Source organism: Cavia porcellus, unplaced genomic scaffold, assembly GCF_034190915.1.
Source record: "Cavia porcellus strain 051 isolate PalLab524CR breed Dunkin Hartley unplaced genomic scaffold, mCavPor4.1 scaffold_31, whole genome shotgun sequence".
Lineage (NCBI taxonomy): Eukaryota > Metazoa > Chordata > Mammalia > Rodentia > Caviidae > Cavia > Cavia porcellus.
In genome coordinates this window covers 36,784,581-36,809,530 of record NW_026947514.1, presented here as the reverse complement: position 1 = coordinate 36,809,530, position 24,950 = coordinate 36,784,581, and the positions used below count along the sequence as shown (strand labels likewise).

At 39.2% G+C, this 24,950-nt stretch overlaps 2 protein-coding genes across 17 annotated transcripts in view; one reads left to right on the top strand and one right to left on the bottom strand.

The window, feature by feature from the left end:
* The window catches only part of Zbtb25 (zinc finger and BTB domain containing 25), a 20,386-nt gene extending 19,881 nt beyond the window's left edge, over positions 1-505 (bottom strand). For 4 of the 9 annotated variants that reach the window (XM_063241289.1, XM_023566087.2, XM_063241285.1 and 1 more), the window contains exon 1: positions 7-320. Coding sequence is in view for 1 of the 9 variants with exons in the window: in XM_063241285.1 (XP_063097355.1) it covers positions 7-256 (250 nt within the window). In the remaining 8 variants the exon portion in view is untranslated. The other 5 variants (XM_063241284.1, XM_013155176.3, XM_063241291.1 and 2 more) reach the window with 5 other exon arrangements.
* On the top strand, positions 463-24,950 carry Zbtb1 (zinc finger and BTB domain containing 1). Of its 8 annotated transcripts, none has more exons than XM_003472353.5 (3): positions 1,444-1,582; positions 14,200-16,098; positions 23,098-24,950. In XM_003472353.5, the coding sequence occupies exons 2-3, from the start codon at positions 14,214-14,216 to the stop codon at positions 23,106-23,108; spliced, it is 1,896 nt and encodes a 631-aa protein (XP_003472401.2). In that variant the 5' UTR covers positions 1,444-1,582; positions 14,200-14,213; the 3' UTR covers positions 23,109-24,950. The 8 variants fall into 8 exon arrangements, with proteins under 8 accessions (XP_063097352.1, XP_003472400.1, XP_003472401.2 ...); XM_005004770.4 differs by having other exon boundaries at positions 14,200-16,108; XM_063241282.1 differs by lacking the exons at positions 1,444-1,582; positions 23,098-24,950 and adding an exon at positions 463-481 and having other exon boundaries at positions 14,200-17,676.

Genomic DNA, 24,950 nt, shown 5'->3' with positions numbered 1-24,950 from the left:
CCGCACCTGAAGATGGGCCAACGTGCAAGAGGGGTTGGCCTGGCCTTCGGGTCCCAACGCCTGCGGCCCGGCGCGGGGTCGCACGCGGGGAGAGGGGCTCCAAGCCTTTGCGGCGCGCCCTCCCCGCCTGTGTCAGGTCCCAGCGGCCCTCGGCAGAGCTGCTCCGAGCATCCTCCGCCCGACGCTCAATCGCGGTTGCCATTTTCCTCCTGTGCTTCACTGACCAAAAACGCCCCTCTCCCCCAGTTACTTGCATCTATCCTGCGACCGGTGCCGCTGCAGCTGCCCCGAGTGGCCCGCGGCGGGAAGGACGGGCCGTGTCGCTTACCCAGACGCCGCAGCGGCAGCGGGCCGACTCCTCCGGGCGGGAGGGGCGGGCTCCCAGCCGCGCAAGGCACGCGGCGGCGCCAGCTCACGCACCCCGCGGCCCGCTCTCGCGCGGTTTCCCGCGCCAGCCGCCGCGCTACGGGCTCACGTGACCGTACGTCTGGTAGCTGGGGAACTGGCCGCGCTGGGGCTGTGTGTGTGCGTGCGCGCGTGCGTACGTGCGCGCCCGCGTGTGTGGCTGGGTGGGGGTCTGCCGGCGCTCCGGGCGCTGCCTCTACCGCGGTTCCAAGTTGTGACCGTGTGGGCGGAAGCGTGGGTACAAGCCTGAGCGTCACAGGCTCCCCACACAGCCGCGTGACTCGGGGACTTTCCCCAGGGTGTGCAAAAGCACCGGCACCCCTTCGACTCTGGGGTGGGAGCGGGGAAAGATGGGCCCGCGTGTTCTGCGGGAGAGTGGTGAGGGCGTGGGGCCAGTGGGGCCGAGCCATGGGAGCCTAGGAGGAGAGGCGGGCTGGGCGGGGTGGAGCACGGCGGGGGAAGTGACTCAGGCCTCGTGGTGGACTGGCCCACGAAGGCTGCAGGGGGGCGGGGAATGGGCGACCCTGAGTGGACAAGCTGTGGACCGGACAGGGCAAAGAGTGGTAGCGCCCCCAAAACGCCTGGGGCGATCTGCAAGGGAGGGCCGCCGGGCCGGCTCTGCAGAACAGGGGTCTGATACCTAGGCGGAGTGGGAGAGCAGCACCCTTCCCCTGGGGAGTCGGGAGGAGCGGCGTCTCATCCAGCTGTGCAAACAGGAGGAGGAGGAGGTCCCAAGCCGACCCTCAGGAGAGGGGTGGCCAGGCTGCCGCCGCGCCGGCCCCCGCGGTGCGGGTCGTGCCAGCCCGCCCGGAGCCCGACGCAGAAACTTGTTGCAACAAACAGGCGACCGCTGGTGCCCCTAGCAGCCAGCGGCGGAGTGGGTGGGCGGGCGAGAGGGAGGGGAAGGCTGGCGGACGCCGCAGCGAACTGGTGGGCAGACCCGGAGTCGCCGCGTAAGCGGGGCCGGCTCAGTGCGGTGCGGCAGGCGCGGCTGTGCGGCAGCGGAAGTCCTTTGTTGCAGCGCAGTCCCTGGCAGAGCAGTCTCCGCGCAGCTCAGCCCTAGCGCCGCGCGCCGCCACCACTGTAGCTCGCGGCCCCTTCGCCTCCGCCCGCCTCTCCCGCGGCCGATTTGCCTTAAACTCCCTAAAATCTCCGCAGCCCTGGTTCCCAGCGGCCGGTGAGTATTTGCCAGTAGTGAGGCGATTTGCGCAACTTTGGGCCGGGCCGGAGGGCGGCGGGCCCGACGGAGTGCGGGCCGGAGCGGCGCCGACCGTGCGGGGAGCCGGAGCGTGGCGGACGCGCTGCGAGAACCAGGCGACGGGAGGCTACTGGGCCGCCTGCTCGTGGTCGGCGCTGCCGATCCCGGCGTGCGGCCTCCCTGGGTCGGAAGCGAAGCTCCAGTGAAGACTAGTTCCCAAATTAGTTTCTTTGCCCTTTCTTTCTCTGCCTTTATTTTATTTTTTCGAGGGGGGAGGGGAGAGGTGGACGGGAGGCGGGAGGACCCGGTTGATTGACGGGTGCAGAGCCCGCTTCTTAACTTGAGCCGAGACTGGGCGGTCGGTGGGAGGGGAAGCGGCCGGGACCCCGAGGCCGCGGACTTGGGCGCGCGCCTAGGCGGGAGGCGCCTGGGCGGTGCAGATTCTTGCTGCTTGCTTTCCCACCCTTTTCTCGTCGGAACATACGCTTTTTGTTCAGAAAAAAGTGGTAGGTGTGGGGTTCGGGAATTTTCAGTGAGCTATTTTACAGGGAGAAAGTGCGCTCTCCTCTGGCGGTGGGTGCCTACCGGAATGGAGTTGTCGTCGGCAAGTGCGTCGAATGTGGGCGCGGGGTCGCTCCGCGCCCACAGGCTCCCTTTTTACCGGGGCCTCGCGTCCGCTCCCTCTGAGGGCTTTCCCAGTTGGCTGAGTCGGGGAGAGGCTGAGCAAAGTCCTTGTTTTCTGGGGAGAGGGCATTGATTGGTGTGCGATAATGCTCCCGAATAGTTGAATGTGGTAGGTGCACGCGGATTTTCCACTGACCCATTCATTGCCACTCAGGCAGTATCGCGATGGGAAGAGTTCTCCCTTGGATACTTTTATCCTAGGAGCGGTTCGCGGCGTTTCGAAGTCAGAATCAGTTCCTGGAGCCGAGTGTGGAGGCACTCAAGCAGACTTGAAGGGCGCAGTCCTCATGACAACTTCAAACCAATCGCGGTCGTCTTTGAAACGGAGTTAGGTTCTGTGAGGTGTTAGTGCAAATGGCTATGAGATAGAGAAATAGGGAGAATGGAGACACGGGAAGATGGAGCCTGGTTGGTGGCTGGCTATCTTTTGGTCTGAACATTAAAACTTTGGAATCGCTGGCCGAGTGTCAGATAATGCTTTAGTAATAACTGAGTAGCTTTGGGAGCTAGATGAGGCTTCTTTCTCGAAAAAAGCATGGTGATGAAAGCTTTGCAAAGGTTAATAAACAGTCTGCAGGAAGCCTTCATCAGCTCATGTCTTAGATTCATTTTAAAAGCAGAATTTCTCCATTAAGAGCAGATTTTCATGGTTTTGAGTAACACAAGTTGAGTAGTCTTTCTGTTCTTTTACACCAGTAATACGATTGCCTACTCTTTGGTGGACGGTGGGGGCTGAAGCATCAATTTCAAAGGAAAGAGAAAACTTGTTTTAATCAGGACTTTGCCTTGAACGGTCACCCGCTCTTGACCTTGTGTTTTTGATTTCACTTTAACACTGCTAAGGTTTTGTGTTGCTTCCTCATTCTCTTTTGCCAGGCCGCGGGGAAGGTACAGTTCACGGAGCTTTTAACCCTTTTAAAAAGTTCTCCGTGTTCTTTCCAATACCATTTCTTTTCTAATGTGGAGGAGAAAAAAGTGCCTGCCCTCAAGCCTGTCCTTCTCTAGCCAGCAAGGCACTAAACCTTTGCCGGCCCAAAGAGAAGGGAATCATTTGATTCAGAAATGCAGAAATATTTCCATAGGTTTTGGTTTCTGTTTTTTAAACAAAATCTTTTAAAAAGATACATTTGAAAAATATAAATATCTGCTTGAGAGAACACTTTGGTCTCTATAGAATGTTCTGATGGTTAACTTTTTCTTTTCTTTTCTTTTCTTTTCTTTTTTTTGAGAGTCTCACTGTGTTGTGCAGGCTGCCCGCAAAGCCAGGCTGGCCTCAAACACACGGTGATCCTCCTACCTCAGCCTTCCCCAGTACTGGGATTACAGGCAAGAGCTACCATACCTGACTCCTGATATTTTCTTGTGTAATATCTCATGATGAAATAGTGGAATTGGTTTGTAATTTTTCTTGCATATATTCTGATGTGAGCCAGAAATTAAAAGTTATTCATGACTTCTCAGAATCAAAAAACATTTTTAAAATTAAAAAATCCTTACTCTTTATAAAAATTCAGCCCATACTGGCATATATAAAATGCAAAAATGAAAGTCATTTTGACTCCTATTTTCCCTGGAGATAATCACTATGAGCAGCCAAGTCCTTGATTTAGAAACGAGAGACGGCAACATTAGATCATAGCTGGGCTGCTGTGTGTGTCGCTCCCTTCCCGGGGCAGACTGTCAGGAGTCATGGGCTCATGTTCTCTGTTCACTGCGGAGATTGGTGAGCATTGTCAGGTGGAGGGAAAGGGAGGTTTGAGCCGACTTTAAATGCTGTGTTGAAATGATAGTCATGAGAATTTAAATTTATCACAGCTGCTATTGCAGGTTTGACCTCATGAAGTGAATGTTGCTGGGGTGGTTCTCACACTTTGCTATTGTTGATACCCATTCTGATAGATTGCTACATACCTGTCAGACTCATTAAAACAAAATCTCTCACATGTGTACAGCATTTCCTAATTCACCTAATTTACAGTTGGGTACAAGGGGATATATGGTACTTGCCTTGAAGACCACTGCCAAAATATCCCTGTGTTGATACTGAATGGTAGGGATTCCTCCTGGTCATTTTCCAGAGAGTGCATGCCAAATGTTATGCAAAGGAAATTATAGAAAGGGACTTTCTAATAGGGATAGGTGCTGCTTTCAGATGTGGCATGGGAAGTACTGATAAGGGTATGGGATAGTAGGAGACTCCGGCATAAATGCCATTTGTAACTGACATCTTTACATTTGCATAAGGTGGGTTCTAACTCACTTATATTTTGCATGTATGGTCATTTGTATATTAACTGTGAAAGATCTTAGAGTACAGAATCACTTATTCCTTAGCCTGTTATATTCAAGAATGTGCTCTGAAGAGGTTGGATGTTCAAAAAACAAAGCACCAAAACAGTACACAGAAATTTAATCACAGCTTGATTGCTGGAGGGTATTGGAGACATGGATTTTTTTACACAACTGTGACTTTCAAAATTTTAAAGTTAAAGAATTAAATTACCAGCCTGATTTTTGTATTAGCCAAGTGAGACACATGTAATCCTTTTCTGAGGTAACTTAAAGAGCTCCATTTCCATTTAAAAAGTGGTATAGGGGTGAGCATGCTCCATAAGCAGTGGAAGTCAGCAGGTGAAAAAGGAGACAGGGAAGGGGCTGGCATTGTGCTCATCTGCAAGATGGGGCAGCATGAGGATTTTAGCTTCATGGAAAAGGGAAACTCTGGGAAGCTTAGAAGTTCTAAAGTAATAAAAGCTTCAGTTAGTAGTCATGTCCAGAAAGTGTAGTCTGGTTTACAAAAACTGAAACTTAGAACTTCGAATCAAAAGAGAGTTTGAGTCCCCAGCTTCTGCTTACAAGATGAGCAATTTGGGGTAAGTCAACCACTGGACATGTTTTTTCCGTTCACAAAATGAGGACAGTAAAAATTCCTATCTCAGGATGGTTATGAGACTCAGTTGTGTGATGTGTGGAAAATGCTCTATAAAATGTCAAGCACGATATAAATAAGTTGCTGACTGAAATAAGCAAAAACTGAAAAGCAAAACAAAACTTACCTACTTCGACATTTATTCATTCCAAAACATCAGATGTCAACTAAATGTTAGGCAGCATGTCAGAAGCTCAGAGGTTGCATTGCTGACTAAGATAAGGCTTCAGTGTCAAGGACTTAGAGCAGCAGGGTGCGGTAATGACAGCAGCAACCTTAAATGTGGAGAGAGAGAGATACAGCATCCCACTTTGGATGCTGCATTATCTGTCACCCTACAATGACATGTGTGAGGTGGGCAGCACATAAGCACGGTACCTGCCTTCCCCTCCAATCAGAACTCTTCGAAAGAAACGAGATAAACATGGAGAAGTAAGCAAGGGAAATTAGCAGTGTGGAAGGAAGGCTTTTGTTGTGTTTGTTGCGTTACAGTGAGAGAAATCATGATTTTTTTTTATGATACTCTGTTGGCTTCATTTCCTTGAATTATAACTAGATGAGGATGTTGAATTTTCAGGATTTTGGTTAGAATTTTTAAAAATACTAGAACCATAGAATTGGAAACAATATAGTGTTTTTTAATTTTTTTAATACAGTATTCTTTTAATTTGTTAAGATCTGCTGAAAGAAGGAAACTGGGAGATTCCTCTCATTACGATAGAATAAGCTAAAATCTTGGCCTTCAAGCTGCTTACAAGGTAGTGAGAGGGACCAGCACACAGATGAATTGTAGCCAGTTGCTATTCATGTGATGCTGCCTCACAATAATAACTAAGAAAGTTACTGCCTCTTGTTAGGTGAGAATATTTGAGGCATAAGTGGATTAAGCAACCCAGGAAGGGCACTCTCTAGGTGGCAGAGCTCAGGCAGTTTGGTTAGTATGTTCTAGTGCCTACTCAGTATTCCTGTTCTGATTATTAAAATAGAGTATAATACAGTACATGCAAAGTAAGGACAATACACAGAAATATGAAATAGAAGAAGAGGAAGTTGTTAGAGTGTTTTTAGGAGGAGGTAATAAGGGTGTTCTTAAGTGATGTGTGGGAGGTTCAGACAAAACCAATCAACATGAGTAAAACCTACGAATAAGCACAGCTCCTGCCTGGCATGAATCCAATCCCCAGTTCCAAAGGAAAAAAAAATGTTTGGAGAAATACATGAAGCAATGTAGAGTGAGGGAAGACAGGGTTGGTTAGCAGGTAGTCCTGTGTGGCTTGAACACGAAGCTGGAAGTAGGGCGTTAGCCAAATAGAAGAGTGGGTGGACAGAGAGGTTCTTTGGATGTTTACTAATGAGATATACCTTAGCTTGAGGATATATGAAGGGGAACTATGGCAAGAGAATGACATGATCTTAATTTTTGTTTTTGTGCATCCTCTAAGTGAAGGGAAGATTCAAGGGAGGAGGTCAGAAGCTTGTTTTAATAACTTGGAGTTAATAATAGAGGCTTCATAAGGGCAAAGAAGGTAGGGATGAAATGAGGGGCAGATTTGAGAAATACAAGTAGGGAAATTGGTAAAGCAGTAGTTTGTAAGTTCCAGGTGACACCCAAGTAGCCTGAATGATTGATTTGTAGTGGTGGAAGCTGAGACAGAAGATAGAGGAGCAGTTTTACTTGGACCCCACTCAGGCTGAAGACACAGAGTGAATATTTTGGTATAGACAGAAGTCCTACAAAATGAATCCTGAGACCACAAATACCATGTGCAGAAAGGGACTTCCTGGTGAAGTCACTTTTAGCTGAGAAGAGCCAGCTGTTTACACAGTGCCCTCTGGTGGTCATAGTGCCTGAGGCCTCCTTAGGTTGAACAGATGAGAATGTAGTCAGCCTGGATTAAATACCCTTTACTCCTGGAAGGAAAGAAAATATTACAAAAACCATTAAGTTTGCTCTGCCTTATGTGTGGATGAATTCACTAATTCAGTTCATAAGCCATAATGCAGTTGAGTTGTCTCACTTACCAAGTTACTTAGTTAACCTTAGCTAGACTGTGCCTTGGAAAAAAGCAGAACAGGAATTTGATTGCCTATGAACAAAATTCAAGAATTGAAGCCTTACAGCATACTTAAGAGCACTTGCCTAGGTCCTTACAAAAAATTAAAGTATTAGACATTGATTTTCAATGAGTATCTAGTTTCTTGGGCCATAAGATACTGAAATGGTGGGCATCAGAGATTGGCACACCTTTTAGAAGTGCAAACTGTTGTCTTGGTAAGGAGACCAAAATATCAACCTGCCAGAAGTCTCTAAAAGCATTATAGTCTGAGGACATTTAGTGTAGGCAAAAGGAAAAAAAATTTCCCATTACTGCAGAGTGAACCCAGGGCCTTCACGAGGAGATATACCCTCAACCCTTTCTGAGCAAGGTCTCACTAAGTTGCCCAGGCTCTGCTCACATTGGCAGTCCTGCCTCAGCCTGCTAATGCTGGCATTTCACAGGCATGTTCCTCCATGCCCGACCAACTGCAAACAACCTTTGCCAATTTGACCAGCACTGGTATTTCAGCAAAACAATCGATGTAGAGGACAAAACAGACAGGTGATACCACACCTGAGACCAGTAAACATATATGAAGAGCCCTATACCAGGGTGAAGGAAACCAAGGTTTTATCATGGGAGCCATTAAAACAGTGTGACTTTGAGTACATCACTAACATCTGAGGGTTTCAGTTTACTTTCTGGTCTATAAAACCATGGGTTGAACTTGATCATTTCATATAACTCTATAAATATGTTTACAATGATGCCATTAAGATTCTTTAAAGATTGGATTACGCTTTGTGTGTGGGGGGGGGGGTGCTGGGGATTAAACCCAGGGCCTTGTGCGTGCAATGCAAGAACTCTACCACTGACCCACATCCCTAGCCGGATTGTGCTTAATTTAAAAGGGAAAAAAAAAAAAAAAAAAAACATATACAAAAGTCCTTTGAAGAGTATGATTATTCCTATTTTAGAGCTGGGAAAAGTAGGATTAGAGAGGTAAAATAAGTTTCCTCATGCCTGCATAAGTAATAGAAGTGGCGTTCAAATCTAGCAGTCCTGCCTTTCTGGACTCTTTTTTTAATTCTTTCATTTGACAAGCATGTATTTAAATGCCAAGTATGTGGGAAGAGTATGCTAAACATAAGGACCATTGAGCCGCATGTGTGTCCTCGAGGGGTCAGTATAGTAGGCAGTACTGTACCATACTGCTCCTTAGATCTCAGTGCTAGTGAAGCACGTGATACTGCAGCATTGTTGGGATTCACACACAGTTTGGTTTTAAAAGACTTAGGGTATGAGCATGAAACTGAGCCTCCATTTACAACATTGTTTTTTGGGGAATATATATTTCAGGTTCCAAATAATTTAAAAATAAGTTTTGGAATATAGCTAATTAAGTTTCAGAACTTCCTATACTAAGTACTGAATTTATAGTTTAATAACAAGCCAGCATCCTTAGCCTAAATGGTGAATGAAATTTCTAAACTTCATCATGTCTGACATTTAAATGGCTTAAAGTAAAACCTTTTTTCTTTTAGAGCATCTTCTGGTTATTCCAGAAAGTTTCAAGGAGGGAAGCTAAGGGATTTAATCACTTTAATGTTTGGACTGTATGTCTTGGAAAGAAATGCTGCTGATCTGCATTTGTTTTTGAGTCACCAGGGAGTAAATAATCTAGGGTCTTCTGCAAGCTAAGCAAGTGCTCTATCACTGACTTACATCCCCAGGTCCTGCTGTGATACTTTTATAGGTGGTAAAGTCTTCAAGACCATGATCATAGATTGGAGAGGCATACTGCTGTGCTCTGATCCCAGAAAAAAAAATTTTCTTGTACTAGGAATCGAAATAAAGACCTTCTGCTTGTCAATCAGGCACTCGTGCCCCTTGAGCTGTATCCCCAGCTCCAGAAAGTCTTCTCTTTATGGCATGTGTGTAACATTGTATGCCTCTGCCTTTGTCAGCTTTTCATCACTACAATAAAATACCTAAGGCTGAATAACTTATACATCTGCCTAAATAAAGCCCAATACTATAGTGAGGCTTAACAAATGTTAGCTGTTCACATTAATATTGTGTATGGTATACCCTACCTTCATAATCTTCATCCTCAATTTAATAAAGCAAATCTGCATTCCCTTTCATTACATTTCTAGCTAAACTGTTGTATAATTCTTTATTGTGATCCCAAATATTAAGTACAGTTATATAAGTATCATAACCCCTTTTCTAATTTTCTTCACAATCCAACAAGTTATACTTGTAATCCCATTGAGACATTGGAATCCCAGCAGAGTTAATTCCAATCTACCCCACCACCAATGCAACCCACAGTGAGAGTAAAGACATCAAGACATATTCCAAGGGAAGGGCAGCCAAGGGGTCCTTAGTCCAATCACTGTGAGGACACATGGACAAAGGCCATGATCCTAGGCCTCTCCCAGAATTTATCCTGTGAAGAAGGGGGGTGGTTCAGGGATGAGTGACACAAGATGGCGGGAATTACATGAATAATTTGAGCTAGCTATCCAGGTTGGGAGAAAAGCATCTCTGCAAAATGCAGAGATATGCAGAAGGTTGATTTGCATAATTCTATTAAGGTAGCAACTGAATTGTAGGAAGCTGATGCTTTGGTTTCTGATATGTAAACTTTTGTGCTCTGGGGAGTCATAGCCTCTTTACCTTGAGACTCATGCCATTCCTGGAGCTAATGGCTCTAACATCGAAGGGCCTCATATCTTTTACAGTGAGCACTATTCAGGAAATAGGAGACTGATGGCTCTAGAGATTACATATCAATGCCTCCGCAAGCCTTATTTGTGATGTTAGAGCCAATTAAAAAGAAAATACCATAGCTAGCTCTCTACTTACCAGTACAAGGAAATAAGTCTCCATATAATCAAAGTTGCAGCAATTGTTTTGCCTTCAAGGAGAGTCACTGGAGTTGTCTCCCACAGTTCTTCACAGTTGTTTACATACATATCTGTACAAATACCTGAAATACCTTTTCCTTTGCCTTCTTTTTTTCCCTATCCTATTCATTCAAGGCTCCACTTAACTCCTACATGCTTTCTAAAGCTTACAGTTCTGGTATAATTCCTGCTTTTCTTGTAACTTCTTGGTGTACTTTATTCAGTGTAATTTAGCACCTAATTGTTCTTTGGTTTCAAATTTAACCCCTCATATATAATTAGCTCTCCTCTATACATCTTTCTGCGCCTCAGTGCTTTACCTCACCATAGTAACATGGTGGGTGTGAGGAACATTCTGATACTCCCATTTCGAAACTATGAGAATCCTTTCATTACATTTCTAGCTTTTAAAAAAGATAATCCTCCAGTTAAATAGTCCTCCAGTTAAAATCCATATATTTAGTCACATAAGACAAATAAAAAAAAATAAATATATTTACAAGTATCCTTTATCCAAAATACTTAGGACTTGAAGTGTTTCAGATTTTTGGACAGAGTTTTCCTGGATTTTGGAATGTTTTTATGGTTTTTAATGACATGTTGGCACTCAAAAAAGTGTAGGAGTTTGGATTTTGTATTTTCAGATTAGAGATGCTCAACCCCTACTTGAATACTTCTTGAGTTTTAGAGGTAATGTAGACCTTTAAATTATCACTTGACCAAGGCTGGAGCAAAAAGAACTTCCAGCAATGCTGTTATTTCCAATATAAGAGATATGCCATAGAGGAAAATTACTTCTGAAGTTTTACTGTGCGTGAGAAATGGGCAAAACCGTTTACACAGAATAACTTAGGGAACATGTCTGTTGAGTAAGACTAAAAGGACATGTAGAGATAAAACCATATTGCACATAGTATTCAGATAGGAGCAGTGACTTGAGCAGCAGCAGTGCCTGGTCAGTGAGCTGCATCCATACTAAGGACCGTGTGCAGTCCTGGTGGGCGTGGTGTGCTGCAGGCCACATGCACAGCACTGAGGAGGGCGTATTTGCTGTCTGGGTAGATAGGAGGCCTTGCTCTGTAGCCCTAGTCCCTACTTTAACATAGCTATATTCTGATACATAGTTTAGGGCTCTAGATGGTTGCCTTCTTCCATAAAATACTCTAAGCAATACAGATATCTAAATTAGTATGTTTATTGTGTGTAGTGGCTGTTTTTGAATTTGAGATGAAGTCATTTAAACTTAAATTTTTAAAATTCAGTATGAAACTTTTGGATTATCTAACTCCTTTTTCTTGCTGTAGTGCCGCACCCTGGCTGTCATCGTAGCTTATAGAAACAATCTCCTCCATGTAAAGGGTGTGTTCTTTTTGAGTCACACTTGAAGGCTCTGCCCTTAGCTCCATCCCATGTCTTTCAGCTGTAATAAACTTGTTCTTCCAGTGATGCAGCCAGTAACAGACAAAAATGATTACAGGCCTGGAAATCTCACTCTACTAAAAATGGATTCGAGGCTACATTTTTGTGAAATATTTTACCTTTTGAATAAGGTAATATTGTTCATATTTCTAATTGTAATGTAATTTTGTATTTCCTTTAATTTGATTCTACATCCTGAGACTATACTCACATCCTTGCCCTCATAAATACAATTTTTTAATTTTATGTATGTATTTGTTTATTTTTTTGTTTGTTTGTTTGGTACCGAGGATCAAACTCACTACCTCATGCTTGCCAGGCAGGCACTTATGCTGCTGAACTAAATCCCGGCCCTATTTTTGGTCTTAGTTTTAGTCTTTGTTTCACTATGCAGTTCAGGTTAGCCTTGAACTCAGTTTGTAGCACACATTGGCCTCGAACTCTTAGTACTCATGCCTCAGCCTTTCGAGTGGTAGGATTACAGGTGTACACCACTGCATCTGGCCGAAATACAAATTTTAAAGACCAGTGAATTTTTGAAAGAGTGAATTCTAGGGAGTAGATTGATCCTAGGTCATCATGAAACTCCTTTTTTTCTTTTCCTTTTTTTTTTTTTTTTTTTTTCCTGTCTTTTTTGGTACTGGGGATCCAACTCATGACCTAGGCAAGCACTTGCACTGCTGAACTAAATCCACGGCCTATAAAGCTCTCTTACTACAGGCACTCAAATTTTAAGAAACATGTCAGTGAGTATCTTTGTGCGTATACTGCTTTTGTTTTTTGGCACATGGTGAACCTGATTCCTCACAGTTTGGTAGAGATATACAATTTACAAAGTGTTGGAAATATTTTGCCTACTTGAAACATTTTATTTGGCTTCCAGAAGGCACAGTTGTTGCTATTTTAAGAAGGTAGCAGGTGTCATTAAGTTCAGTAATATTGTCTATACAGGAACTTTTCAGTAGAAGATAGATTCTGAAACTTCATGTACATAGATTAAAATTTCGAGGCCAAAATTAGATCTTACTTGTATATGTAGTGTAATAGATAAGATTTCTAATGTATTTTGTATTTTCATTCTCTTTATTTTTTGCAGTTTTTGGGATTGAACCCAGAGCCTTTACATTAAGTTCTCTAAGTTTCTCTAACAGTTTTTTGTTAAGTCAGTAAATTGCCACCCAACCTGGGCTTAAATCTGTGATCCTCCACCCACAGCCTCTAATAAGAATGGTTGGATTACAGGCATGTACCACTATACCAAGCAGACTTCCAGTGATTTAAATCTTTCCCTCTTGTTTATCTAAAGTTGATTCCCTGCACTAAAAACACAATATCTACCCATGTTAAATTCAGAAAACTAGTTGTAGAATGGTATATGTGGTATACAAATCACATTAAAATCACAACTGTGTTCCTGGCACATTGTAAGTACTTAACATGCTGCCTGTGTTTGTATGCATATAAACAGATCTGAAAGTATATTATCCAGAATATTTGGAGGGGTTTCTTCAGAAGAGGTACCTGACTTGAGGCATTGTGGTCCATATACTAGTATGTGTTTTTGCAATGAGCATGTGTTAGTTTTGCATACTGTAACAATTTTTTAAAAAAGAAAAATGTACAATCTAAAGATAGACATGTGATTCCCAAGTAAATTTACTGCTTATTTGTACTATGAAATGCATGTTGAACAATGAATATTTATTCTGATTCTACAGAATTACCATTTTTCCACTAATTCAAGAAAAGGGGAAAACATTGACCAAACCTGTTTGTTTGCTGCGGTGTCCATACAATTTAATAAGTTTTTTTAAAATAAAAATTTGTCTATGTAAAATTTCAAATATATAGACAGAATTCTAGTTATCTTCAGTGATTGTAGTCAATCTTGTATCATTTATAGCACCTATATCTACCTCACTTATTTTGAAAAATACCACAAATATATAATTCCATCCATAAATATACATTAAGTATATAAAAGGACTCTTAACATAACCAAAAACTGCCAGGTGTGCTGGTGCTCTCCTATAATCCTAGCACTGGGAGACCAAGGCAAGTGAATCATTGCAAGTTCCAGACTACCCTGGGCTACAAAGTGAGCTCAAGACCAGCCTGAACTGCAGGGTAAGACCCTGTCTCAAAAAGACCAAAAAAATAAAAAACCCTTTAGAAATGCACTCATTTAGAAATGAGCAGTAGTTCCTTAGTATTAAACACCTAAAAAGTCTTAATATTCTATAATCTAGTCACTAACTTTAAGTTGCTGTTTTATTTCATTGTTTGTGTCCTTTTAAGTGTTTTTAAATTAGTGTCATTTTATTTCAAATTTAGTATGTATTTTCCCTCTTAGAGTTGTAATAAAACTACAGTTAAAGTTTTTGCTTATGATGCTTTATTCATTATGAGAAATCTGAATAAACAGCTTAAGTATCTTCATCTTTAAAAAAATGATTCAGGTGTACATTACTGAGTTTGAGTGTATCAGAATGGAATTACACCTTGATTGTAATAGCAAAGTCAACACAAGTCAAAAATCATGGTAAAAATTACTGTTTTTCAAGTGCTTCATTTATATCTTGTCTGACTTTAATATTTTGTCTTCCGTAGGTCTCTACTAGAAGATGGCAAAGCCCAGCCATAGCAGCTACGTCCTTCAGCAGCTAAACAACCAAAGAGAATGGGGTTTTCTCTGTGACTGTTGTATTGCAATTGATGACATTTACTTTCAAGCACACAAAGCAGTTTTAGCTGCCTGTAGCTCCTACTTTAGAATGTTTTTCATGAACCATCAGCACAGTACTGCACAATTGAATCTCAGCAACATGAAAATCAGTGCTGAGTGTTTTGATCTCATTTTGCAATTTATGTATTTAGGAAAAATTATGACAGCTCCTTCCAGTTTTGAACAGTTTAAAGTGGCAATGAACTACCTACAACTGTACAATGTTCCTGACTGCTTAGAAGACATACAAGATGCAGATTGTTCTAGTTCAAAATGTTCATCTTCTGCTTCCAGCAAACAGAATACCAAAATGATATTTGGGGTAAGAATGTATGAAGACACTGTGGCTAGAAATGGCAGTGAAGCCAACAGGTGGTGTGCAGAGCCAAGTTCAACAGTAAATACACCTCATAATAGAGAACCAGATGAAGAACCTTTGCAATTAGGTAATTTTCCTGAGCCACTGTTTGATGTATGTAAGAAAAGTTCTGTGTCCAAACTATCTGCTCCAAAAGAAAGGGTGTCACGACGCTTTGGACGGAGTTTTACTTGTGACAGCTGTGGATTCGGCTTTAGCTGTGAAAAATTACTAGATGAACATGTGCTTACTTGTACTAATAGACATTCATACCAAAACACAAGATCTTACCACCGAATAGTAGATATTAGAGATGCAAAAGACAGTAACATCAAAGCTGAGTTTGGCGAAAAGGATTCATCTAAAACATTTTCTGCACAGGGAGACAAATACAGAGGAGACACAAGCCAGGCTCCTGATGATTCCACTTCAACCACTGGAAGCAGAAAAAGCACAGTGGAGTCTGAACTCGCCAGCGAAGAAAAAAGCAGGGCTGCTGAGAGGAAAAGAATCATCATTAAGGTGGAGCCTGAAGATATTCCTACAGATGAGCTGAAAGACTTTAACATTATTAAAGTCACTGATAAAGACTGTAATGAATCCACTGACAATGATGAATTAGAAGATGAACCTGAAGAACCATTTTATAGATACTATGTCGAAGAAAATGTTGGCATTAAAAAAACTGGCAGGAAAACTCTGAAACCTCGGATGTCAATAAATTCTGAAGAGAGAGGTGCTTTAGAAAATCTGAGGCCCCCTAACAACAGCAGTCCAGTACAAGAGGATAGCGAAAATGCCTCTTGTGAGCTGTGTGGACTCACCATAACAGAAGAGGACCTGTCATCTCATTACCTAGCCAAACACATCGAGAACATCTGTGCGTGTGGCAAATGCGGACAGATCCTCGTCAAGGGTCGACAGCTTCAGGAACACGCTCAGAGATGTGGAGAACCCCAAGACCTGACCATGAATGGGCTAGGAAATACTGAGGAGAAGATGGACATGGAAGAAAACCCTGATGAACAGTCTGAAATAAGAGATATGTTTGTTGAAATGCTGGATGATTTTAGGGACAGTCATTACCAGATAAACAGTATCCAAAAAAAGCAGTTATTTAAACATTCTGCCTGTCCTTTTCGATGTCCTAATTGTGGCCAGCGTTTTGAAACTGAAAATCTAGTGGTTGAACATATGTCTAGCTGCTTAGATCAAGATGTGTTTAAGAGTGCCATTATGGAAGAAAATGAAAGAGATCATAGGCGAAAGCATTTTTGTAATCTTTGTGGGAAAGGATTTTATCAGCGGTGTCATTTAAGAGAACATTATACTGTTCATACTAAGGAAAAACAGTTTGTCTGTCAGACATGTGGGAAGCAGTTTTTAAGAGAACGTCAGTTGCGTCTGCACAATGATATGCACAAAGGTATGGCCAGGTATGTCTGTTCCATTTGTGATCAAGGAAACTTCAGAAAACATGACCATGTACGGCATATGATTTCTCATTTATCTGCTGGTGAGACTATATGCCAGGTCTGCTTTCAGATATTCCCCAATAATGAACAGTTGGAGCAGCACATGGATGTTCATCTGTATACATGTGGAATATGTGGAGCAAAATTTAATTTGAGGAAAGATATGAGATCACACTATAATGCCAAGCATTTGAAAAGAACCTAAGTGATTTTCTACTGTATTAATGTCTAGTCAATAGCAAATAAAACACCAAAGCAAAAAAGAATATGAGCTATTTAGAAATCGATTTTATAAGATGAATTGTTGAGAAAAATTTCAAGGCCCTTTTATCATTAATATTTTTATTTAGAATCTTAAGTATCTACACTTTAGGTGTTAAATGCTTATTTTTGTTGTTAATAGCATTTTTTGTTTCTAGTTTTCTTTAAAATTACTTTTAAATGTAGACAATAAGTTGTTGTTACCCCTTCAATGATATTAAACTTTAGTTTTTTTATAAATAAGGTGATGACTTCACTATTTCTATGTGCTTTTTTTTTTTTTCTTTTTCTTTTTTAAGGTTATCCTGTGAAATCTTAAGCCAGCATCATTGGCCATTTCTGTTTAAAGTTTGAAAAAATTTTTTAAATTATTATTTGAAATTATTCCATTCAGATTTAGTGGGGTTTTTTTGTTTTGTTTTGTTTTGGTTTTGGTTTTTTTTGTCTTTTGTCAACTGAACAGCAGATTAGCTACTGTTTATTGTCCCGTCTTATCAGTGAAACTCATATTCTTAAATTGACAAGCTTCTTAGGCAAGTTAGGTGCACTGAATGTAACCTTTAAGGTTGACATGGGCTCAAACTTGGCCTAAAAAGATTCATTGACCTGAGGAAATTACTATAAATGATCATTTCCTATAATTGATAAAATATTATCATTTAATCACATTTAAAACTTATATTAAGTGTAAATCCCAATGACTTTCCCTCACTTGTGAAGTTGGTGGGGATAAGCCATTTTGTTTTGTGATATGAAATTTAACTATGATAGTTAATTAAAAGACATATTCATTAAAAATATTTTAATTTAAATTCTGATTTCTAAAGTGTGTTTATCAATTATTTTTGTTTATAAATAGATTTTAATAGCTTTATAGGAATATCTAAAGGAAAGTGATTTTTCACCTTTAAAATGACATACTTTTGGTACTTTGAGATTTGAGAAAGCTGCCATGTATATTAATAAATCTAATAAAGAAATCAATTATAAATCTGGTTGTTCTATAAAAATAGAATGCACAAAATTGTGTTGTGTCTTATACTAAGATTTGGAGAAACTGTTGTGGCAAATTGCAATTTATGATGCTTTATTTCTGTAAAGGATACAAAATTTGAGGAGTATCAATCACAACATAAATGGAAACAGTTTATCATTTTTCAACTAAAGTAGTATTGTTAGTTGTTATTGACATAGGGTCTATATCAATTACATGTGAACTAAAACACTGGCAAACCTGACCCATCAATAAATAAATATACTGAATAGAATGCCTTTTAATGTGAATTACTTGCAATGTAACACCCTTCTCATAATGAAAGGGATTTTAACTAACTTCTATATTTAAAAATACAGTTTTGTGATTACGAACAGTAATTGCATAGCTCCATTTGTTCACAGATTTTAAGATAAGCATATCATTTTTATATATAATTTGCATAAAATAACAAATTGCCAAGGAAATTGAGAGACATACTGGCTAGTACAGTACTAATTTAGTTGAAGGTATTGGAACACAGTGTGAGCTTTGTGGGGATAGGTGTAAATGTTAAATAAGGATACGATACAAACAGCAAAGGAGCCAGTAAAGAATTAAAGTAATGGGAAGTAGAATGGCACAAAAAGTTAAATTAAAAAAATCAAGATTTTTTTTTAAATCGCCTAACAAAACAGGAAAAGATTCATTTGAGTCTTAGATGTAATAGTTTTATCAAGTACTTAAATCTGCAACTTAAAATGAAATATAGGATGCATGTATATATAACTTCTAGCAACCTGATAAACAAGTTTTAACAAACCCAGAGACTAGAGTAGTATAAAGAGTAAGGTAAACAAAATTTCCAAATTGTGTAGTCTGTTAATGGACATAATTTTCTTTGGGATCACATTTTTCAGCTCTTATCAAAAGTTCTTTTGCAATAATCAAAGGTTCTGTTTCCTACCATTAATGAAAAGGACTTTTTCTAAATACTACTCTTTTAAGAAAGTATTATTTGTCTATTTTGTTAGGAGGGTGAGTTTAATTTAGTGTTTTGACATGTAATAAATAGATAAACAAAAAGTTTATTTACAGCAAGTAAATAAACCATAGCCAAGCCATACCTCATGATGCCTTCTCCCTGTTTCATACCACAGAGAACACACTTTTGCTTTGGAATTAGCTACAGGGTAGCAAATACTTCAAATGCAATATACAGTTTTCTTTATCAAGGCAAAACTCATTTAAAGGCTACTTGGCTTTTAGGATTGGTAGGGATGGGTAGTGAAAAATACCCAACACTTGTCTCCAGCTATGTTCTGTGTCAACTTCTTGCCAGGGTTTGAGCTGCACAGCTCTCACTCCTTTGCTATTGCTTTTTGCTCTCTGAGCAGTGATGAGAATGAACCGAGATGAAGTTGTCTCTGCTCCGACCTTTATTCATACTCAGCCCTCCCCCCTCACGGACTGAAATCTTGGTTTATGTCTCACAGAGATGACATTTTTACTTTGAAGGACCTTTTCTAACCATGTCCAATTTTTTTATTTCTTAATGTTTAATGAGCAGTCTGACTAGTTTTGTTGTTTTTTGCAGTGCTGGGAAGCAAACTCAGGGCTCTGATATGGTAGGCAAGTGCTCTACTGCTAGCCACATCCCTAGCCCTCCTTTTCCTAAACAAATCCTGGTGGGAAAGAGTCCGATCCTAGCAGTTGCTGCGAATTACAGCGCAATTTGGATGAACTATAATTCTTAATAAATAGCACTAAGAACCCCAGAGATTAATAAAGCACAACAAAGGGAACAGTATATTAGAACTCAGAAGCCCATGTTAGAGGCCAGGGGTTTTAGCTCAGCGACGTAAGTGCCTGTTTGGCAAACCCAAGGTTGTGAGTTTGACTCCTGGCACCAAAAAAAAAAAGGCTTGTGTTAGTTTTTCATAATTTTAAGATACTCAGAAAAAGTGACCCACATGAGCAAATTGTATGTGGCAAGTTTTAATTACCAAAAAGTAATTAAGTTTGAGTAAAAAGGAATAATAGACTTTAAAACATGTTTTACTGTAGTTAAAAAATGAGGTATAAAAATTGAATTAAAAATGAAAGACGAAGGTTATAGGTGAAAAAAAAGTTATAGGTGAGATGAATAGGGATTAAAATAATTTGATGAGATGAAAATAATTACATCTAATAGGACAGTGGTAACAAACATGCTAGGACTATGCCTAAATATTTACGTACTTTTATATTCTAAAATGTGGGAGGAGAGGCTGGTGTGGTTGGCAACTTTCTGATTAAATACTTCATTCCTATTGCTTAAGCTTACATATTTAATATATCTGGAAAATTTAAAGAACCAATGTAACATTGTAATATTTTAAATTAAGTATAAAACTTGTCATTGTTAAAAAGCTAAACCACTACCAAAATAAAAATAAAAAATCTGAGTATGTATGTGTACCCCTAGTTAAGAATAAATTGGTATATCTAATTTTAAGTGGGTTTATCGTGGATTAAAATTTAAAACTTTTGCCATTAATCTACTTTAATGAGTTCTCAGCTTTCCTCACTACCCCTTTCTCCTTTGTAAGAAATACTTCCCAGAGATAAAATGCCATTACTCTGCTGGCCCCCTAGCATCAAGAACTTGTCGGATTAAGGGTACCAAAAAGGGGAACATGTCATGTAGAATCCTTCCAATGGCCTTGATACCTAAGGTGCAGTAAATTGGGAGGAAGAGGATCGATTTCAAGAATGCGTTGTGTTAAGATTTGAAGGTGCACCCAAGATTTGGAAACCCAAGGTCAATCCATACTAGGGCTCTCATTTAGCAACCCCAGCACCCACTTACTTAAGCATTGTATATTAAAGTGCCTTACATATATCATTTTAATTCTCACAGCCTTTGAGGTAAGTATAATATCTGATGGGGAGCAAGTTTTAGAGGGTTTGAGTATTTTACCTAAACTCACACAGAAACTTTATTAGACCTGGAATTTGAAGCCAGGCTGCTAACAGCCTACGACCCTGTACATAATCACTAGGCTACATGGTCCACCTCCCAAGATGGGTGTTTTTGGCATAGGAACATGTAAAAGGTCCTGTTAAGCTGTGGTCTTTGTTCGTTTGTTATCTGCAGTGCCTGATAAGGTGATGGTACCTATTAAGGATTCTGAGTCATGTGAGAATGTCAATGGAAAGCAAAACTTTATTTGAATGTTGTTCAGAATGATGTTTAGAAATATTAAACATTTTAATTTTTCTGCATATAAAACAAAACTGGGCTGGGGATTTAGCTCAGTGGCATAAGTGCCTGCTTGGCAAGCATGAGGTCATAAATTCAATCCCCAGTACCAGAAAAAAGGAAAAGAAATTTAAAATCAGCCATTTTTCAGGTTCATAATAGGTGCTCAATTAAAAATTTCTTTAAATTCCACTTCCATGTTCTTACGTCTATGGCTTCTCCCCTTTATTTTCCTTATCCCTGTCCTGTGTGTTATAATCTTTCCCATCATCCTCCATTTCCTTTTTTCGTTTGAGACTGATAAAAAGAACTCATCATTTGAAAATAAATGTCCTTGAGAAAAAGGAAAATGACAGAATAACCAGTTTTTGCCTTAACAGATAATGTGAGTAAGAAATTCATTTCTTGTGGCTAATGAAATACCTGCCGTGACTATATTGTGATAAACACAGTTGTATAAAAGAATCTAAGTTTGCTTTTCAGAAGTTGATTTTTCTAGCAATATAGTTAATGAAAATTGTTTTTATAATAACTTATAGAGCCTTCCTCATAAAGACAATTTCAGAAAGGGACATCTGCATAAGTACTCTAACCTGGCAACAGACTTAAAAAGAAGTCTGTTGTAAGAGAAACAGTCCTTTCCAATCTAAAACGATTTTAATTTTTTTCTTTTTCTCTTTTTTGGGGGGGTTTGGAAATTATACCTAAGGCCTTATCCACACTAGGCAAATGCTCTCTCACTGAGCTATATCACCGGTGTTTTTTGAGACAGATTCCCACTAAGTTGCCCAAGCTGGCTTCAAACTTGGGATCTTCCTGCTTCAACCTCTCTCCCAAGTACCTGGGATGACAGGTGATGCCACATGCCTGGCCTGATTGTAACTTTTGCATTCATTTTTTGATTTCTTTACAACAGATTCTTTGCTACTATGCCTAGCATACTACTTTAATGATTTGACTAGCATCTGCCAAATGTTTTTCAAATAAAAGTAGAAGAATTAAATGTAGAGTCTATGAACAGTGTCTATATATATTTAAATGGCCCACTTTTTCACTGCTTCCTGTCAAACTCAAGCACATACTACTTGGTAACATAGGTATATTCTGACCAAAATCAGATGAAATTCACACAGATGTTTACATTTGGCAAGAGACAAAAAGGCAAGGGTTTAGTTTTTCGTGATTTTTTTCATACCAAGGGTCAAACTCACAACCTCTAGCTTGCCAGGCAATTGTTTATGCCACTGAGCTAAATTCCAGCCCAAGAATATTCTATCTATAAAACACAGTTTTAAATATAAACTGACTAAATGACACTACTTAACATTTTTGTCACACATTTAAATTTAGCATTAAGTTTATATTCTATTTAAGTTCCCTTTTATTCAAGAGAACAAATACTAAAGTCAATCACTTGCAACAGAATGGTTCTCTTTTCTATCAAAATTTACATAAATCACTAGGAGTCAAGGAGCCATTATAATTTTTCATTAAAATTCTCATCCTAACTCAATTTGCTGACCAAAGAGACGATACAGAAATTACAACTCAGTACTTGGCTGTGAATCAAATGTAGCAACGTACTAATCATCTTCATACTAAAATCATAGCAAAGCCTGGAGACAAAGGTGACAAAAATTTTAAATTGTTTCATTTCAGAGCCAGAAGTGTTAATAATTTTATGAGACAATTTGTATAGTACTCTACTTACCTAATCAAGAAACTACTAAGTGTATATTTTATAAAACTTAAGCTTTAAAGGTGTTTTTATTCTACTTAAACCAATGGAGTCAGTAAAGCTCAGTTTTTGATAAAGAATTCTAACCACACATTATCAAAGTCACATTTTCTTTCAAATGCTTATTATGTTCCCTGATACAAAAAAAAATTTTTTTAAGTAAGGATAATTATGTCAAAGCATTGCTGCAGCAGATACAGTTTTAATGTAAAATCTGGTTCTCTGGGGCAGGTTATGACAATTATAAGCCTAGGAATTTGAAGAGAAATGCCTCTCATTTTCATTTGCAGAGTATACAGCACTTAACATTTGAAGAAAGTATTGGCCTAATTGAAGATTAGAAATTACAAGAACTTTTATATGTTACATCTGTTTGTCAGAAATTTGCCATTAAATACATTGTAGAACTATTTTATTTGAACTCTATGTCTGATCTTTTTTTGTTTTGTTACATGTTTCCGTGCCCAGGCATTCTAGTTCAGACCATGCAAGAGTGAAAAAAGGAAGGTGTCCCTATAGCAAGATTAGTAGTAAGAGTAAATACATCATATTTGGAAGGCACAATGAGTGGCATTTGAGAAGTAATTACATTTAAATTCTAGGTGTTTTTCTTTTGTTTACCTTCTCTGTGCTTTGTCTTGCCTGTGCCAAAAGCTAAGAGTAATGTTTAATCTCATAGAGGGCTAAATGTGTAATACTATTTTTCTTGAGTTTTGTTTTTTTCTGTGTGGCAGTGGTGAAATAGGGCCTTCTAAACCTCTGGAGAAGTGACAGATCTGAATTTGGAGAGCACATGGGGAAGAATCACTCTTCAACAGATAATCTTTAAGTGCAGACCCAGGAATATCAGATCTGAAGTGACACCATCTTTTCTGTCTTCCTGACAAACTTCATCAACCCCAAAAGTTCCAGTTGCAAAGATTCAAGAAAGCTCAATACAGATCATTTTGGAATCACCTTGTCATAATAAAATTGATTGGTGACTCTTAGCATTTGTGGAATACCTACTAGAGAAATGTAACTGTAAAACTTATATGAAATCAGTGGTTAAAATTATACTATATGAAACTTTACATGCTAATTATATTCAAGAGTCCCTTCTAAAATAAAAGGGCTTGCTAGGCTGCTGTAAATATAAGGAGATAACTACATGTCTTTATAAAAATAATTCTAAACTTAAAATATCCAGAAGTACAGCTTATATATTATGAAATTAAGTAATTTAAGAAGTTACACCCTAAAATCTGTAGTTTAGAGTCTAATTCAAAAGAATGGTACAAAGCAAAAAATTTTAAGGCCAATATTTTAATGAGCTAGTTATTCTTCACTGTAATGTAAAATTTGTCCATCCTTTTTCTGAATATAGCAGTCATATGCTTGACCTATTAATGAAGCTCTTTTTTAAGACTGTTAACTTTAGGGGCTGGGGATTTAGCTCAGTGGCATAAGCACCTGCCTTGTAAGGAGGCAGTTGTGAGTTCAATTCCCGGTACCGATAAAAAGAGAAAAAAAAAAAAAAAGACTGTTAACTTGAAGAAATATTTTATTAGTGGTAGGTTTTCACAAATCACAGACATTACTTTCTTACGAACCTAACCTATTAAGGCAGAATTAATTTTTGTTAAACATTTATTCTCAATATAATGTACAATGCCATGCTCTGAGCTGCAAATTTCAAGATAAAATTAAACTGTGTATTGAAAACTTAGATGGTTAGCATGTTTTGAAAACTCATGGAGGAACTGAATATTTTGTGAGTCTTAACCTGGTTACAAATACTTTGCGATGTGCATACATGCACATATTCCTTGGGATAGGACTTGCCGCCATTTGTTTCCTTATTGTGAGTATACTTGTACTATACTTTTACCTTTAGTTAACTGTGCACCAAATTCCCTATTACTTTGTTTTTTGTGCAATATCAAGATATTATATATTTTTAGAAAGGTTTTATTTTTACGTCTATCTCTGCAAATGTTTTACTAAGGAATTTCACAGAGTCGTAACATAGAATATACTTAATAGTATATGCAGACATGAAGTCACTTAAAAACCCTGGCTGTAAGATTGCATGATAACTTGAAAATTCACTCTAATAATTAGGCTAGATCAAGATCAGAGACAGAGTTCATTACAGTGGAATAACATACCAGAGAAAGAAGGAGGAAGATTCACTGAACAAATTGCTTTAAGATAAGTAAGTTTAATGAAGCCTCAAACAGGAAAACACTAGGTATTGTCTTTTGGAAACATGAAGAAACATTTAGATTTGCAAACTTCTAAAAATAAGTAGGAAACAAAGAATATTACCAGTAATTAAAGGTGCCTAATATAGAAATGACTAAAAAGTAATTTTTGATGAAATTTTTTATTGAATGAGATTTACTAAAGAAAAATGGCTTAAATTTTGACTGTACTAACTGCAAGTGTAATGAATACAATAATTATAAATGATATAGATGCGTTCAATGGTGTGATTTTCTGTATATTAGTATAAAATGGAATTTTTGGATTACATAAAGTACTTTTGTTACATTTTAAAATCAATTGCTTTTACCTAATAAAAAGTCCTCCTCTATGTTCAGAA